This window comes from Populus trichocarpa, chromosome 2 (assembly GCF_000002775.5).
Source record: "Populus trichocarpa isolate Nisqually-1 chromosome 2, P.trichocarpa_v4.1, whole genome shotgun sequence".
Lineage (NCBI taxonomy): Eukaryota > Viridiplantae > Streptophyta > Magnoliopsida > Malpighiales > Salicaceae > Populus > Populus trichocarpa.
The window spans coordinates 24,237,705-24,256,536 of record NC_037286.2 but is presented as its reverse complement, the minus strand read 5'-3'; the positions used below and the strand labels follow the sequence as shown (position 1 = coordinate 24,256,536).

The window sequence follows — 18,832 nt, the reverse complement described above, 5'->3', positions numbered from 1 at the left end:
CATTACACGCAGTTGAATTTGTTAACAAATTTGCATATTATTTTTAGGTGGGATATATTATTCATACATGGAGAGGAGCATCCTCTTTTGTCCTCGTCCTCGCCAGATGGCAAAGAAAAATGGAGAATCTCATCCTCTTGCAACCCGAGGAGGGGAAACTACAAAACCCACAAGTTAAGAGCAACTTAAATTACTTGTTTATGCATGACAATTAAGGAGTTTGTCCGAGACGAGACGAGTTGATGTTTTATTAATAAATAATTATTACGACTACATTATCACAAGTGTCCTCCGGGCCAGGAAAGCAGGGAACAGGGTAGGTGGAACGATGTGGAAAAATTTCAGTAAGATTCAACCCTCCGATCACGACAAGTTAGGGTCGTAGGAAGCATTGCTGGCCGTCGATGTGATTCTCAACATAGTTGAAATCATGTTTTTTAAAAATTTAATTTTTTTATTTTTTTAAATTATTTTGATATGCTGATGTTAAAAATAATTTTTCCTTCATCCCGAGCTTGGTTTTTGGGAATCAATGTTCGGATCAAAACCGCGATAATTACTCAAGATCTCCCCGTAACTATACAAAATACACATTCTTAAATCATATCAAGTCAATTGGATTTGTTACTTCATAATAAAATAATAAGTTGGCATTTATTAATTAATTTGGTATGGGGCCGAAAAGAAAAGAAAAGAAAAGAAAAGAAAGAGTTGCTTTCCCTATAGACGACACTGGTGGAATAGATATTAATTCAATTCAATGGTGTTGGCTAAGAAATAAAAGAAAATCCTAACACAAATCTACGGAATGAATGTTCACCATAAATTACATGTTCTGAAGAATAAATGTGGTTTGAATAAAAATGTGCCCTAAGGGCTCCATTTTGTATTATATTTAAACTGACCACGACTTAAAAAGTTATTTAGTTTTCATTGTTTAAATTTATTTTTTATTTAGACTTATAATAACAACTTGTATTTTAAAAAAAATTATAATTTATAACTTTTTTTTAACTTGTTTTTTTAAATTATTACCGTGAAAACTATTATGGACCAGGAAGTTTTTTTTAAAAGTACTTCTTGCTTAAAAATACATTATATATATATGTATATTTTTATTATTTTTAATATTAGCGCATCAAAATCATCGAAAAATAATAAGAAAATCCAATTTGATGTTTTTTTAAGTTATACACACTTTTAAAATATAATCAAACACAATTTCAAATACAAAACCAATCATTCTTTCTTATAATGATGGATTGAGGCACCGTTCGGAAATGCGGTGCAAATCGTGTTCCATAAAAAATCAATTTTTTTATATGTTTTGGATCGTTTTGATGCGTTGATTTTAAAAATAATTTTTAAAAAAATAAAAAAATATCATTTTGATATATTTCAGCATGAAAAACATTTTAAAAAGCAATCGCAACCACACTTTCAATCAGGTTTTAAAATCTTGTCATTGATGAACATTGCAGGCTCCTCTTCTTGTCATGTCAAGAACAAGAAATGAAGGGCATGCAAGAGCCAAAATTTGAATGCAAGAGCCTCTTATGGCCAGAGAGCTCAATCATGGAGTCACATTATTTTTGCAGCAAAGGCAGTGAATGTACTCATATCCTCCATGTTTTCACCTTTCAGTGATTTTTTTCCCGTTGCATCTTATCCTTTGATGTCTCCCAAATCATTGCTAACATTACATGAACGTGGTGGTTATTATTATAACTACTGTTCAATTTGAATTGCAAATATCACGTACTTGCATTCTTTTAGGGTTTAATATCATTTTTTTAATCCAAATATTTTTCAAAAAAATATAGATCTAGACTGACTTGTTAATTTAATAATTAATTGTTAAAGCTGTGATTCGAGTTAAATTTTAATAAAATTTTTTAAATAGTTTCATTCTCCTGAAAAAGAAGTTTCGATATGAATATTTTCCTTGGAAAATTTTCGTAAGAGATTTCTTGAAAATACTTGAAACTAGGTAGTAAATATATTAGATTTGACCACTTTATGCTTGTATTGTAAAGATGATAAATAGAAAAGGAAAAACCTACTGCATTAAAGATTACTGGAAAAAAAACTAATGATTGACAATAATAAATAATATACTTCTTTTTTTTTGTTCCATGATCGAATTTTATAGATAAAGAGCATTTTTTTTCTCTTCTGGTCTAGTTTATTTTTGCTCAAGCATTTTTAATTAACATGTATTAAATATTTGTTACAGTATTAATTAATATTATATTAAATATTTTTTTTCTGGTTTTACTGTATTAAGTATTAACCATCAATTTACAAATCAAATAACCAGGGTAATTAACCATCTAGTAGGTGACCTAGCGGTAAGAATTTGGAAATCAAAGAGTTTGTTTCCTATGTGGTTTTAGATTCGAGCTCTATGGTTGCTAATATGATGGCTACTGGAGGCTTACATGATCGTTAACTTCAGAATCCGTAGGATTAGTCGAGTTGTATGTGTTAAAAAAAAAAAACTAGGATAATTCATTAATTAGCCTACAATAATTTTACAAATTAACACAAGAAGTACTAAAAATCAATGTTCCATATCAAAAGAAAAAAAATCATTAAAATAGAGAAAAAAAAGAATAAGAAGGGTAGTCCTGTAGATTCTTTATTTTTCACCTTTTGACATTATTAAAAATTAATACGAGAAAAGTTATCATATTGTGAATTAATGATGCTTGGAAAAGTATTTTTTTTATTTGACACGGTCACACGAGTTTAAAATATATATATTCTTTTAGATTAGCTAAAAATATTTTTTGTTAGCTTATTTTTAATATTTGTTTTATTCTAAAAATGAAAAAAAAAAAACATTTTCGAAGTAAAATCGAACGTTAACGAACTCGTAATCGAAACGCGTAAATAAATCAGAATTAAGGAAACCATTTCAAGTCCGACACTTCCTTCCTTCTCTCTCACTTCCTAGTCGGTGAGCAAAAAAACAAAACACCAAAGTCTCTTCCTTCTCTCTGCTAAAATCACACGCTGTGCCTGTGTCTGTGACATCATCCTTGCTCTACAGCGCGAATCTCCGGTCACATTCCACCGGAATGTCAGATTCCGTCTGCCAGGTCTCTATCTCTGTCTCTCTCTAAAGAACTCTCTTTCTATATTGTGTCAGCTGCTGCTCTTTTAGAGCACACAATCACTTTTTTCTGTTCATCACCTCTCTACTTTTTCCTCCCTTTCTCTGATCTCTCCTTTTCTCTTAACTCCCTTTGCTCTTCTTTTCCGGCTCTGTAAAAAAAATGGCTGCAATGGATGGACTCTGTCAAGCTTTTTTGGAAGCTGATTAGCTTTATAACCTATACCTTTTCAAAAATTTTGACTGAATTTCAATTTTTTTTGACTGAATTGGGTTCTTGATTACTTTTTTCAAAACAAAAATGGGTTTTGTTTTGTTTTTGTTACTGATTGGAGAAATTGACAGAACATGGGAATAGGGAATATTGTTTGCAGTAAAAGAGAGCTGTCTTTTTGGTTTGCTTTTCTCTTAAATCAAGGTGGCTTCTTTGTTTTGATTTGTTTGGATTCTTTTACTTTCTTAACAAGCGGTTTCTTTTATTGATTTACTTGATTCTCGTGCCCATTTCCTTTTCTTTCACTGCAAAATCCAAATCATTAGTGGTATCTTCTGAGCTCTCATACTTCTGCAGAAAGAGGGATAAGAAGGGGAAGGGTAGGTAGTAGTGAGTTCAAGTTTTGATAAAAACGGATGTCATTTGGTTCTGATTGATCTAAGTCTGCAGAGGGCTTTGCCTGATTTGGAGAAGCTACTTTCTTCATGTCCTGTCTTTCCTATGTAATTTCCATGTCATGTCTTTCCTATGCAATCATTGACAATAATAAGATTTGGGGTTTCTGTTTAACTTTTTAGAAACTCCACTTTTGTTTTTCCCCTTTAATCTGTTAATGCAATCATTTTAGCAGTATGTTGTTTCTCTCTGTGCTTTTTTGTGTCTCTGAACAGATGTCTTGTTTTAGAGTTGGAGTTTCTGTTTTTTCACGAGGTGCTAAACTGGCAATTGATCTGATGAATTGTGTTTTACAGTAGGTGTTGAGATGAACGGGATGCAGTACAGAAAGGGTCAGAAAATAGAGAAACCATTTCCAGGATGCTTGGGCAGGATGGTGAATCTTTTTGATTTAAGCAATGGGGTCGCTGGAAACAGGCTGCTCACAGATAAGCCACATCATGATGGTGATTATTTTGTCCAAATTGCTCTTGCTTGAAATTCTGTAGTTGAGATTCTCGTTTCGGACAAGCAGCTGTTGCCTGGCTTTAGTAGGTGTTGATTTTAATTTTTTTAACTGCTTCGCAATTTGCTGATTCAAACAGCTTCAGTCATCTGTTGTTACGGTTTTGTTATTCAGGGTGTTTAAGCAATATAAATGAGTCATCTAGCATGTTTTGCATCTGTTGTTGTCTGCTTTTGTGGGCATTCTGTCTTTTCCAGCCATCACAGAATCTCGATTTGCCCCTTCTGGTTTGCTTAACTCGATTCGATTGGAGCTCTTACATGCACCACTGGAACACATTACATTTTAACTTGTTTGCGGGAGATGGTTAGGAATAATTACCTTTCAGGCCTGACTGGGTCTGAATGCCTGTTTTATTTTACGTAGGAGCAGATCCTTCCTAACTTGTCCTGTGTAGGAATAATGGTGGCTGTTTATTTTTCTATTATTGTTGGTGGTGCATCTTGCATTATATTATGTCAAGCCAACTGTTGCTGACATGGAGATGGTGGTTTGGCAGGTTCTTCAATCTCAAGGAGTCAATCAGATGTGGCAAGGATGTTGAGTGTACCCTTTGGAGATCAGGTTGAGGATAAAATGGTAAATTATTGGAAATTGTTTATTTGTAATACTGACCATAGTCCAGTGAAGGGAGAGATTCTTTGCAGAACTTGTCTGCATTTCTCACACCTGCATTATAGGATACTACAATACAGTGTGTACTGATCTTTGTATGGTCTGCAGATTGTATCTGAGTTAAAGAGAAGCTCCTTGAATAAGAAAGCAAATGCAACACCTATGAAGACACTCATTGCCCAAGAAATGTCCAAAGAAGTGGAATCTAAGCATAATCCACCCAATTTGGTTGCCAAGTTGATGGGACTTGATTCCCTCCCTCACCAACAGCCTGTTGCAGCTGATGCACAAAGAAGCCACTCTAGAGGTTATTCGAGGCGTTCTTTAAGTCACTCTGGGATATTTGTGGAGTCTTGGGATGAAGATCATAGTTGTTTGGACAAGCAGATGCCTAGTGAAGGTCACGTGTGCCAAGAGCAAAGTGAATACAAAGATGTCTATGAAATCTGGCAGCAATCCCAAAAGACAATGGTGAGACACAGTTCACCTCAAAAACGAAATCACAATGAAAATGTAAATACAAAAAAGATGGCTCTTGTTCGCCAGAAGTTCATGGAAGCAAAACGTCTGTCAACAGATGAAAAGGGCCGCCAGTCCAAGGAATTCCAAGATGCACTAGAAGTGTTAAGTTCCAATAAAGATTTATTCCTCAAGTTTCTGCAGGAACCAAATTCATTGTTCTCTCAACATCTGCATGACATGCAATCTATGCCTCCATCTCCTGAGACAAAGCACATCACAGTTCTTAGGCCTTCTAAGGTGGTTGATAATGAAAGGTTTGCTGGGCCAGGGAAGAAGAGTGATAAACCTACAAAGCAACAGGCACATACTGGGCAAGCTACTGGGTGGGAAAGCAATCTTGGATATTCTCCTGCCTTTCCCAATGAGAAGATTGTTGAATATCCTCCTGCTCAACCTACTCGAATAGTAGTATTGAAACCTAGCCCTGGGAAGATCCATGACATCAAGGCTCTGGTATCACCTCCCTCATCACCACCAAGAATGTTACATGGTGAAGATTTTTATGATGAACCTGAAGATGTTGAGGGTCAGGAACCAAGAGAGGTGGCAAAGTTGATCACTCGGAACATGCGTGAAAACCTGATGGGCCACCGGAGGGATGAAACTCTTCTTTCTTCCGTGTATTCCAATGGCTACACTGGTGATGACAGTTCATTTAACAAATCAGTAAATGACTATGCAGTGGAAAATCTAAGTGATACGGAAATCATGTCACCAACTTCTAGACATTCATGGGATTACATCAATAGGTTTGATAGCCCCTACTCCACTTCCTCCTTCAGCCGTGCATCTTGTTCTCCAGAGTCATCTGTTTGCAGAGAAGCAAAGAAGCGACTTTCTGAAAGATGGGCAATGATGGCATCAAATGGGAGAGCTCTGGAGCAAAAAAATGCCCGGAGAAGCTCTAGCACTTTGGGGGAGATGCTTGCGCTTTCGGATACAAAGAAATTTATGAGAGCTGAGGAAGAGGATAGTATTAAGGAACTACAACCAAGAGGATCTACCTCTTGCATCACTAGTCATTTAAATAAGGAAGATGGCACGGCTGATTCTCCTAGAACTCTTCTAAGGTCCAAGTCTTTGCCTGTCTCTACCACGGTGCATGGTGCTAGGCCCAATGTTGAAGTTTCACCCCCTGATGCTGGCAAAACTGAAGTTCCGAAGGATCTGACAAGGGCAAAGAGCGTGAAATCTTCTCTGAAGGGGAAAGTTTCTAGTTTATTTTTCTCGAGGAACAAGAAACCAAGTAAAGATAAATCTGTTGCATGTCAATCTAAAGATGAATTTCAGTCTGCCATCCCTGAAACCCCTAGTTTACCAATTCCTCTGACTGAAAAAGTTAGTGATGGTGCAGCTCAATGTACTAATAACTCTGGCCATGAAAATTGTTCATCTCATGGTTTACATGCGTCAGCAGGCATACATACCTATCCAGATTTTATCAGCATGGAAACAAAACAAGACATTGTTTCTCATGAGGTAGTTCTATCTTCTTTCTGTCCTTTTGCTCTGTTTTTTGTTCTCTTTTAATCATGCATGCTGCTGTTGTTATTAAATCAAAAGGTTTGTCTACAGTTGATAATTTATGGAAACATGATCGAGAGACATGACTACTGTATTTCCTAACTACCATTGTCAAATCCCAGCCTGTACTTCCTACCTCTTACAGTTTGTTGATTAATTGCTGTGGGGTTGGACAGTACAAATCAAGTCATCATGTGGGCTAGGAAATGAGTTTGGGTTGGTGCGTAATGCATCAATTTTGATAATGTTTAAATGAAACAGTACAAGTCTTACAGTCTGTACTCTTGCCGTGTAATATGGAACACATCTTCATTTTTTACGTGATCCTATTTTAAGCAATGCAGCAATGTCATAATACATTTTTTTTCTGGATTTATACTTCCCAGTTGCCACTCCCAGTTGAATATCATTTCTTTCTTTCTAAATGTCTGTTGATCTGATATTCATTTTACAACTTTTTGCAGGGAGGGCTATCTGTAACAAAGCCTGTGGTGCCTGGGAATATGAATGAGAATCAGGATCAGCCAAGTCCAATCTCAGTTTTAGAACCCCCATTTGAAGAGGATGACAACGCAATTCTGGAGGCTTCTGGCTTGATACAGAAGCCAGATTGTAGAGGTAAATATCCCATTTTAGGAACTTTTGAGAAATTTCCTGTACACTTGCCAAGTTCCTAGTCAGATCATATGAAATTTTTCTTTAATGCAGGAATAGAGGTGCCTCTTAAGTCTAACTTGATTGGTAAATCACCACCTATAGAATCAGTAGCTCGAACCCTAACATGGGATAATTCTTGTGCGGAGACAGCTAGTTCTTATCCACTAAAACCCACTCCCTCTCCGGTCTCCTTGGGTGCTGAGGAAGATGAAAAGTACTGGTTTTCCTTTGTCCAAACTCTACTAACAGCAGCTGGCCTTGATTGCGAAGTGCAATTAGATTCATTTTTTTCCAGATGGCATTCACCTGAAAGCCCATTGGACCCATCATTGAGAGACAAATACGCAAATCCAAATGACAAGGAGCTTTTGCACGAGGCAAAGCGAAGGCAGAGACGATCGAATCAGAAACTTGTATTTGACAGTGTGAATGCAGCACTTGTTGAAATCACAGGTCATGGATCAGACAGGAGCACAAGGGCTATGACGAGCAGTGGGGTACAAAACAGGTTGGTAGAGGATGCACAACCCATGGTAGCTGAATACGTGTGGGCTCAGATGAAGGAATGGTTTTGTAGTGATGTGAGATGTGCTTCTGGGGATGGTGGTGGGGACAGCAACAGCCTGGTGGTGGAGATGGTGGTGAGGAAGGAGGTGGTAGGGAAAGGGTGGATAGATAAGATGAGAGTGGAGTTAGATACTTTACAGAACGAAATAGAAGGAAAGCTGCTGGATGAACTTGTTGAGGAGACTGTCATTGATTTCGCAGGTAGGATGTGATGAGGCTTTTTAACTCTTTTTTCCCTATTTATTGCATCAAGCTATCTATTTGTGTAATTGAATTTCAACAATGAGGATCCCCCCACCTTATTTGTTCAATACCTGTAAGTGCCTAAATTAGTAAATAAATATGTGCTATTTGGCAAATGTGAGTTCACTTTTTGATAGCTGCTGATGGTCCATCGAAGATATCCTGTTGTGTGAGGTTTTAGTGGAATTGTACTGCTACTGACCATTGAAGATGAGTTGTTAAGCTCAGAATTCTCTCTACATAATTTTCTTAATGTGGTCTCTCATGAATCAATCCCTTCTACTCATCTTTTATTATTTAAATAAATGCTAGCGTTTAAATCCAGTAAAGAGGGATATGGTTAAGTTGGCTTGAGGTGTTCATTTATACTATAAATCAACAATAAATTTGTGATAAGGTTATAAATTAATTTATCATCAAAATTGTAGAGTATCATTGTTTGAAATGTAGAATGGACATGTAACCGAGTCCAAATTAAAATTCAATTAAAAATAGCGAAGTTGTCAGATCTGGCTTGACTCGGTAAAGAAATGGACTCGGTGTTTGAGTAGATTGTTTTTTTATTAAAATAAAATCATTAAAATGATTTTGTGATATACCAATCAGGTTTAATCAGGGAAACTGAAGTGTTTAAAACTTGTTTATATCAATTTTGTGTTTTTTTTGTTACTTCAACTAGGAACTCAAACTCATACAGGATTCTATTTTGCAAGTTTCTCTGATCAGCTCATCAAATCACGGCAGATTTAACAGCTACTGATGAAAGAAAGTGAGCAAATTTCTATCAAATTGATTTGTTTTTTTAGCAATATGTTTAACATGTAAAATTATATTTTAATATATTTTCAAATAAAAAAACATTTTTAACACAATACCAAATATACAATTTCAGTTGTTCGATCGACTCAGCATTGAACTACTATGAGTACGATACACTTCATAAGTCATAACACCAATAAATTAAAAGAAAAAAAGAGGGGGAGAATATTCCATGATGGCTGACACAAGCCAGTGTGTACTTGGAATCTACTGTTACCAGCCAAAAATCTTCAGCTGTTAAGCTTATAAAATAGAGCCAATAGAAGAGAGGTCCCATGGCCTGCCTGTAAAATTTTAATTTTTAAAAATAGCTATCCTTAAAAACTACGTAAATATGATTATTTTTTTTTAAATAGCTATATATAGTTTCTGAATATAAATATAAAGGCAACATCTAATATCGTTATTTATAAAAAGAATTATATGTAATTAAAGATATTTTGGTTCTATTACGGAGTGAAAAAAACATGGTATACTACGAAAATAACACTTTTTTTTTCAAGTCTCTGTGAGGGTGAAGAGAGAAAAACTTGATGCAAGACAAGGACATTTTTTGACAAAATTAATGAACAGGTACAGATCACGTGACTTACAGCGGTATCTATGGATAAATTAGAAGAGCTTGGAGTACCTATGAGGCAGAGAGAGGAGCATCTGTGGCTCTGATCTCTAAAACAGATGTTGACAGAGGAAATCTACAGAAAGAGATTTCCGTAATCCCTTGGATCCACCAAAACACTTCTTGCAGCAGGCAGATCCCATAAGTCTGTTTCATATGTCCACTCAACACACTTCCACTTGCATAAAAGTTTGTGTTTTGCATTGCGGAGATTGCGGATTGAAAAAATAGATGATATAGTTTTTTCATAAACAAGGTTTTTAATAGAGAATTTTCAGTAAAATCTATGCAAAATGCAAAACTATAAGGTGTTGATTAGCCAAACATTTTTTAAAAAAATTAATGGTTAGAACAAAACACAGTTTCAATCACATCTCAACAAACTACCAAACAAATATAAGCACAACCCATTCAGGGTTCTACAAAAATTTCTACATCTCTAATCATTTTAGCTTATAATTATTTGGTTGAGGTGATCACAGAGTATAAACTAGCGAGGATAACATGGGTGTTTTTAACACATTGAATAAACACACAATGTATTATTTCAGCAAATGTGTACAACAATTAACAAACCACACATGAGGACACTGAGAAGTGAGAGCATAATAGCAACACAAAATGAAAAGCTTTTACCTTACGAAGTATGTTTTCCCCAATCAGTACAAATCGACGTGCACGGGAGCTTCTAAGGACCTATACATATCACAACTTCCTCCAGAAAAGCTCAAGAAAAAACAACTAAAAGGCAATTATATGTACGTCAGTAAGAGGCGAGACAACGAGTCTATACTTTGGTGTCCTTCTTCCCACCTTGTGAGACAGAAACTTTTCTGATCTTCATTACTTGGATTTCGTGCTCATTGATGCATTCTGATTAAGTAGATTGGGTTTATCTCCAGTGCTCAACCCATACTGCACCACAAAATGCATGAATGCCATCAGAAGTTCAATCAACAAACAAGTAGATTTTTAATATGTGAAGAAAGCTGACTAAGTTCAGCACGAAATGCATGAATGCCTTGAGATGTTCAATCAGCTTAATATCCATAACAACATTAATTTGTAATCTACATGATTGCTCATCATCCCAATCCAATATTTTTTTATTTTTTATTTTTTACATAAAAGTACAAAATAATCATATAACAAACCCGTTATATATTAATGTTATGTTATTCATTGGAATAGCATAACCAATGATTTAAAGGCTAATTATTTATATATTATAGATTTTAATAGTAAAGTTAATAATACAGTAATAAAGGGTTAACACTTAAAATACGAGAAAAACTAAGTTTAATAGCTGGTTGTTTTACGTACACGAAATGCGGATTTTGTTTCAATAAAAAATAATTATACAATTACTAGCCAGTCTTCTCTGCTTGAGAGCAAGAGCGAAATCAAAGCAATTAGTTTGCTAAAAAATTTCATCAATCAAACAACACTGCCCACTTTGATTTCATCCTGGTTTAGTGAACTTTCAACGATCAGCACTTATTACCGCTAGAAAGTTACATTTTCAAAGCTACTATCAGCAATCATTACTGCTACAACATTTCATTTAGCAATGCTACAGCTCCCAGTTCCAATGGTTATAAAAAGCAGCTGATTTACATAGTCATCAACAAGGCAACTGTTATTAGTTGTTGCAAATCTTAACATATGCTCAAGTAAAACTGTGATAGCACATTGGCCAAGCATCATGCAAACCACCTCCTTTTCACTTAAGCATATATATGCCAGTCAACCAGATTAAAATAAGTAACAGAAAGCCAAACGTGTGCTCTTAACTATAGAATTTTCAATTTATGTACAATGTGTCTAAATGAAAAATACCTTCTCTCTCATCCGTGAGGTCCAGATGTCTGAATGAGTCCCTGGACTAAATGTTTGGCCTGACTGGTTTAGGAGTGGCTCCCTAGTTCTACCTCTAACATTCTCAAAATCATCCTCATCAAACTCATTTCTCCGAGTGGAAACCATAGCTCGCAGAATCATTGCTAGTAACAGAGCTAGTGCCTGGAATTAATACCAAAGATAGAATTAGAAAAAGCAGTTGTGAAATCATCAATATTCCATGCCCATGGTTCCTAGTAAAATATCAAGGAAATATATAGAATCTTTATAAAAATATACTACAAGTGAAAAGGCATTTATATTGTGAAAAAGAGTTGATATCTTCCTTTATAAGAAATAGATATCTAGAATAATGTCATCCAGTTTTTGACTTCAAAACTATTAGTGGTTGGCCTTCCTTCTTTGGATCTCCTATAGCAATTAAAGTACACTTTCATTTCCCTTGATGCAAAAAAAAATTGTTGAGAAAAAATCACAGTAGAGAATATGATCATATTTCTAGCATCTCACTAAATTAAATACCAGCACAGAGCATAATCAATTTTTCTTGTTCTTCAATTTAAATACTCCGAAGAAATAAATTCAACAAAAAAAAAACAACTAAGCAGAGTGACCTAATTCTAGAAGCCACTGAAAACCATTTGCTTGGCCTTCAGGCTGCATGTTGAGGACTGATCCCCAACTGTGGTCATTGAGGCATTCAGTGGGTTCATCTTTTCTAAAAATGGCTGGACAAAAAGATTCATTAATGATGGACTCATACTTTTGGTCCCTCAAGATAACTTCCTGACTGTGGAGAACCATTATATTTTATTGCCGTGAATTATAGTTTCACATGCAACCCGCTATTGATATAAAATGCACAAGTATGAATGAAAAGAACACACATATTGTTGTTCTTACAGTAATTGCACCCTTTCCTCTCTGGTTTCTTTAACGCTTAGTCTGGAAAAAAATATCTTCTCTCAATCGGCCCTTCTCCGGGCAAAGAACTTCTACCTTGCTAGGAGAAAGTAGGCCTCTAGGCTCTAACAAATGTTTGACTCGTTTATCTATGAGGCACCGGTGGTAGGAATTAGCACCCCTGACCAGGAAAAGATTTCACAGTTTGACTCTGGATGTGTGGCACCATTACAAGGGTAGAACAATAGGATCTTATATGACTAATTGAGATTAAAATATATTCACTCTTACATAACTTGATGGATTCTAGGATGACATGCATTTCAATGGAAAATCCATGAACTATGCATAATTTTAAGAGTAGTTAATCCCATCAAATTCTAAGTGCACAGTTTACAGCTCCTTTGCTTCAGGTGGCCAGTGTGTGGAAGGCAGATAGCGTCTCGGATTGAAATGACAGGATCATGGAGGTCCCAATGGCAATAAATTTAGCAAAACAAAAATAAATCTCAATTGTCTGGACAATAAAGATAGGTTGTCATTGAGCTGCTCATATTCAGTACATGGAAAAATGATAGAGAGCCTGCCTGCATCAAAATTCAGTCCTTGTGCACCTCATTATCCACTGATTTCATTTGAATATTTTTCTCGTCTTCTTTATTTCAGTAAATTTTCACTTGAATTTAAACAGATGATTAACTTGTTTCCACTGGGCACAAGAAGACACGTCAAAAGGAAGAAGCAATCTTGATATTAGGATTATTTAGATATTTTTCAATATACTTGAGGGGGGAAAAAAGGACTAGATTTGTTTACCTAGTTTCCGACGAAAGTAACTCATTTTACATGTTTCACAAAATCTTTTGATCTTGATAATGTTTTCATCTCCTTCATTTTACATGCATGTAACATATCATTTTTTTTTAAAGTTGTGATTAAAGTTTTTAAAGCGCAAAATTTGAAACTCACGGAATAAAAATATATACATAGCAGGACCAGCATCTTTAATTTGCAAAACTTCACTTCTGGATCATGATTGTGGAACTGACTTATTTTCAAAGATGTGACAGAATTCTCGTTTATAAATCACTGTGGAACATACCTGAATTATGAGCACTGTGATACCAACCCATTTACATATATCAACATTTTCTTCAACGAAAATACGAAGGCTCTGCAGTTCTCCAGTTGGATCAAATGGAAGATCCTGTAACAGAGTAACCCAAAGGAGTTTTAAGTTACATGTACAAAGGAATGAAACTGCCAACCTGCATCTTTATTAAAAGAAAAATAAATTACCTTTTCCCAACGACGATCAATTGCAATGAATGCAACCAAGGCTGCTTCTAGCAGAATGAATACAATTTTGAGTATTGTGTACTGAAATTGATTAGGTCAAGGTAAACAAGTTAAGTGAGTGCAGACCACAAATTATATGTTATAGGCTGCCAGTTTGACTCGTAAGAATAATGAAACCGTAAAAGTTTTTTTGTGTTTTGTATTTTCGGTCTGATCCTTTTACCAGTATAAAGTAAAAAAAAAAAAAAAAAGAAGGAATATTATGTTATTTTTAAGTTGAAGCAACTCAAAGTATCTGCAGAGCCTTTGTTAGTGAAAAAAAGTGGAAATAAATAAACAGAGTGCGGTGAATATATGTCGGATACAAAGCAAAGGCAACAGCCATTAATGGATTCAGCTGCAATACAGCCGATGAAGGTAATGCAACACAATATAACGCCCACTCCCATAAAAGAGTAGATGAACCTGCCATAAAAAGAGAGAGAGAGAGAGTGAGAGAATTAACACCCTCCGTGCAGGTCCCTCAAATGCCACACGTTTAGCCACAACAACCACAAAAACACTCACGATTTAGCAGAATTAATGCAAAAAATCATGCGGGCCATTCCACACAATATGAATCTTATAAAATCACTCATGATTCACACACACAAAAATCAGTTAAAAAAAATCCAAGATAAAATTACAGCAGAGATCAATCTAACCAAAATTGAAAGCTACTGAATGCAACAAGCCTAAAATTCCTTCAGTGAAGCAGGTTCTATTCCCAGTGACTCTAGTTCAATTGATTATTGTGTAATCAGGTCAGGGCTACCCCGTTGTATAGCACAATGCTTAACGGGCCTCCCAAGGAACCAAAAACAAAAAAAAAAACATTAAATATCCTTCCTTTTATATTAATTACAAAAAATCACAAAATTCAAAACCCTAAGCATTAAAAATCCTTCCTTTTATATTAATTACATAAAATCACGCAATTCAAAACCCTAAACCAAACCAATCAAATCACACACGAAAAAATCATTAAATCCAAAGCAATTACTAGTAAAATTAAGAAAGAAAATCGAAATTACCAAGGAGCCGGAAGCTGGAAGGAATTCAAGTCGAAGTCGAGCCCGTTTTCAAACCGAGGAACCACATCGGAGAAGACAAGATCCCGAATCGAGTGAGACTCAGAGCCCGGCAAAAGCAAGAGAGAAGAAGAGGAAAACGAAGAATCTGGAGAAGGAGCAGAAGGTGGAAAGACGGGGACTTTGTTGTTCCATTGATCAAGCATCCAAAATGAGTAAATAATTATTGAAATTCCGATAAATGCTTGAAGGAAATTCAAGAGTTTTAGGACGAATGCTAATGGTACATGGCAGCAATTGCGTTCCATTTTTTTTCCAAACCCTAACGAGGATTTGCTCGGAGCAGAGAAATGGTGGTGAAAGATTGTAGATTTTTGGAGAATTTATTTTTATGTTCCGTGGAAAAAGTAAAAGTGATTTTTGAAATTTATTGGGTAATTATAAGTTAGTAGTGCTTTTAGTTTTAAAAATAGATATAAGTTAGTGGATGTATTTTTTTTTATGTATTTTTTTTTTATAAATATATTAAAAAAAAAATTTACATCAATATATTAAAATAATTTAAATATAAAATAAAATTAATTTAAAAAAAAAAAACAAATTTTTGCAAATGCCAAACGGGATCTAAACTAATCCAGCGCGTGTCGGTTCAAAACCCTACTATTATATTAAAAAATATTTTATCACCAATATTTTTTTATGTACATGATAAAATATTTGAAATGAAAATAAGAAATTCAACAAATATATAAGATCAAATTAATCTTGGTAAAAAAAAAATATTAGAGTGACTTGATGAAATAGAAAAGAAATTATCAGCCTATTCAAACAACAATCTGATTATGAAAAGAATATGGCATTGACATTGTGAAACAACCAACAAACATGAAAGAATGGACATTCAAAAAAAGTTTAAAGTGTGAAATGAAAAGATGATGAAACGCTATATTGACTCGAGCTAACCCGCGAAATCAATGACTCAAGCAATGAATACAATAACAATGAGTTAACTTGTTGGAAAATCTATGTCTTTGTTTTTTCTTTTCTTATTCCCTTCTCGATTAGGCCTTGACTGAGTCTCAACTAACTCGACTGAGTCTCAACTAACCCCGGGTCCGATTAAAGAATGGAGAAAAAGTTTAAGACATACATAAATGCCGAAGTATGAAACCAAAACAATACCAGTTAAAAAAAAAGAGAAAAAAAAAAGCAAGTCAATGTGAATTTCCTACCGAGGTTAACTATTCCAACTCACAACCCATGAAATTCTAGCAAGTTTAATCTAAAAAGTTAATTCCCAGTCAATTTAATGTTGTAAGATGAAATTCTAAAATATTTGTCAAATAAAACATAATTGCAACATAAAAGAAAGAGGATCAAATCACATCGGAAAATAAATTGAAGGAGGATGAAATCATGAAAATGCTTAAAATTTTAAAACCATTTAAAACAAAAACAAATAGAAATAAAAAAAATGATTACCAAATATGACAAATAAAAATTTAACGGAGGGTGATATTGAAAATAAATAAATATTGAATGATAAAACTGAAAGAATATTAGCATGAAAAAAAGAAATAAAAAAAATCATGTAAACCAGTGTGAATCTCCTAAAATTAGGTTAATCTTTCAAACTTGCAACTAGCAAAATCTTAGACCCTGGTCTAATTAAAAAGCTCAATTTCCAACCAATTTAATTTTGAAGTATCAAATCTTGAAAAAAAAAGTAATTAAAAAAATTTGTAAAGAAAAAAATAATGAGGATCAAATCATATAAGAAAAAAATTGAAGGTGGATGAAATCGTAAAAAAAAACTTCAATTCAAAAACTTATCTAAAACACAATAAATAAAAATCCAAAGATTGAGAACCAAATTTGACACAAAAAGAAGATGAAATTGAAAAATAATTTCAAATCTATAAACCATTTCAAATAAAAAAATAAGGATCAAATCCGGATGAAATACAAATTGATTGACTATTTTGAAATTTCAAGGTGGCATGCACGAAAACTGAGGTAGGGAGAGAGAAAAAACAATTGACACAAGATCAAAAGTCAGAATGCCACATGCACCGCCATGGAAGGAAGATGTCGTTGGGACCTATTAATAGTTAACCACTAGAATCATCCACACGCGTCGCTCAAATACGATGGAGCATCTAGTACTCGCTATGAACACATCCACAACCTTTTTATATATATATAAAAATACCTTATACTTAGTAAAAGACTAAATTGACCTCAAGTTAACATAAATATATATAAAAAATCTTAGTGAAAAACAAAAAGCCTTGTGGAAACTATTTATTCATTTTTGCTTTTTAAAGGCATGATCGCCATTTTAGTGTTTAGCTTATTATTTTTTTTTCTTTCTAAAAGTAATCCAATAAATTAACTATGCAAAAAAATTCAAAAAGAAGAGTTGCCCTAGGTAATTTCATAATGACTAATGGATTACATGCAAAGATTGGATTACCCTTAAATGTAAGTTCATTGGTTTTTTTTTTTAATGGAAAAGGTAAAAATGTAATCACATTGTAGTAGTAAATAGTAATACGAGTCTATAGCCCTAATGTTTTTCCCTTCCATTGTAGTATTTTTTTTGTATTTTTTTTTAATTTTGCAAATTTGGCAAATGTATATGATGCATAGTTATAAAATCATAATAGATGTCCAACCTTAGATAAGGCTTGAGTCACAAATCAGAAAGATTAATCAAGATTGACCCATAAAAGTTTTTTTTTAAAAGGATTAAAATGATATCATTTTAATAAAAAAATAATCAACGAAACAAGGACCAAGTTTTACCTAGGTCAAGGGTCCACCTGGTCGTCTTAACCTATTTTTTCTTCAACTCAAATCAGTCCAAACCTCAAGTTGGCAAGGTCTCAAACTGACTTATTAGGTCAATTTGCGTTTTATAACAATGCGGGAAATGATATCTCAAAAGTATTTTATTTCAAAAATTACTTTCTCTTTTTTTCGTTTTTGTTTCTTAAAACAAAAGAAAATTAAATAAATTGAAAATAATATAAAACTGATGAAAGTTATAGATATATTAAAAATATAAAGGTTATACACGCGCGCGCACACTACCACAATCTTTAGATTTACCAAAGGAATTTTCCGTCGGTATTTGCACTATCATTCCGTTGGTAATTAATTTACCAACGAAATCACCGACGAAAATGCTTTGTCGGTGAATCTGCGTAGGTAATTTTTTGTCCGTCGGTAAGTCCGTTTGTAATAAAAAAAATTTTATTACCGATGGATTTATTGATGAAAAAAGCGAGCAAAAAAAAAATTACCTGCTTCATTCTGTCGGTATTTCCCTCAGCAAAATACCATATGTAATTCCGTCTGTAATTATTTAAAAATATTAAAAAAAATCTATTTTACAAAACTATAAATAATTAAATTAATATAAATCAACACTCTATAATACTCAAAATGCTTGGAAAAAAGAAGAAGAAAATCAACTCAAACAAATTTGCAACAAATAAATTCAACTAAAAAATTTCATATGAAAAAAATTTAAAAATCCTACAAATAAATCAACTAAAAATTGATCTCATATGAAAAAAAAATCATACAACAACATTCATACAATTATTAAGAACAAAAACAATTAAAAATAAAATAAAAAACAAATATAGTGAAAAAAACATGAAACAAAAAAATCTTATCTTAACGTAGTTGCAAGTGAAGCTAAGAAGAAAAATAAATAAATTCGTAAAGTATACTAAATAAAAAAAATTAAGAAGAAAAAAGAAGAAAGGAGAAGAAGACATACCTGAGCATGAAGGAGAAGAGAAGGAGTTGAGGAGAGAAAAGAATAATA

At 33.8% G+C, this 18,832-nt stretch overlaps 2 protein-coding genes across 8 annotated transcripts; one reads left to right on the top strand and one right to left on the bottom strand.

Annotated features, from left to right (window-relative positions):
* Window positions 1-2,924: 2,924 nt before the first annotated feature.
* On the top strand, window positions 2,925-8,537 carry LOC7459526 (uncharacterized). Of its 7 annotated transcripts, none has more exons than XM_024594916.2 (6): window positions 2,925-3,104; window positions 4,088-4,234; window positions 4,793-4,872; window positions 5,017-6,909; window positions 7,419-7,572; window positions 7,663-8,537. In XM_024594916.2, exons 2-6 carry the CDS (start codon window positions 4,096-4,098, stop codon window positions 8,388-8,390), a joined length of 2,994 nt encoding a protein of 997 aa, XP_024450684.2. In that variant the 5' UTR covers window positions 2,925-3,104; window positions 4,088-4,095; the 3' UTR covers window positions 8,391-8,537. The 7 variants fall into 7 exon arrangements, with proteins under 7 accessions (XP_024450684.2, XP_024450686.2, XP_024450683.2 ...); XM_024594918.2 differs by having other exon boundaries at window positions 2,926-3,104; window positions 4,085-4,234; window positions 4,793-4,857; XM_024594915.2 differs by having other exon boundaries at window positions 2,926-3,104; window positions 4,085-4,234.
* A 1,833-nt stretch (window positions 8,538-10,370) lies between these two features.
* LOC7471198 (tetraspanin-20) lies at window positions 10,371-15,424 on the bottom strand. The gene is made up of 6 exons (XM_002301795.4): window positions 14,995-15,424; window positions 14,287-14,386; window positions 13,922-14,002; window positions 13,725-13,829; window positions 11,699-11,881; window positions 10,371-10,774 (listed from the first exon to the last, which is right to left on the bottom strand). Exons 1-6 carry the CDS (start codon window positions 15,297-15,299, stop codon window positions 10,703-10,705), a joined length of 846 nt encoding a protein of 281 aa, XP_002301831.1. The 5' UTR covers window positions 15,300-15,424; the 3' UTR covers window positions 10,371-10,702.
* Between the last annotated feature and the right edge of the window lie 3,408 nt (window positions 15,425-18,832).

Bases quoted from the DNA above. Each gene is read 5' to 3' on its own strand.
- LOC7459526 (XM_024594916.2), top strand. From the start codon at position 4,096: ATGAACGGGATGCAGTACAGAAAGGGTCAGAAAATAGAGAAACCATTT. The intron at 4,873-5,016 runs GTAAATTATTGG...TATGGTCTGCAG, and splicing joins ATCAGGTTGAGGATAAAATG to ATTGTATCTGAGTTAAAGAG. The intron at 6,910-7,418 runs GTAGTTCTATCT...AACTTTTTGCAG, and splicing joins AAGACATTGTTTCTCATGAG to GGAGGGCTATCTGTAACAAA.
- LOC7471198 (XM_002301795.4), bottom strand. From the start codon at position 15,299: ATGGAACGCAATTGCTGCCATGTACCATTAGCATTCGTCCTAAAACTC. The intron at 11,882-13,724 runs GTATGTTCCACA...TATTAATTCCAG, and splicing joins TCACAGTGCTCATAATTCAG to GCACTAGCTCTGTTACTAGC. The intron at 10,775-11,698 runs GTATTTTTCATT...TTTGTGGTGCAG, and splicing joins CCTCACGGATGAGAGAGAAG to TATGGGTTGAGCACTGGAGA.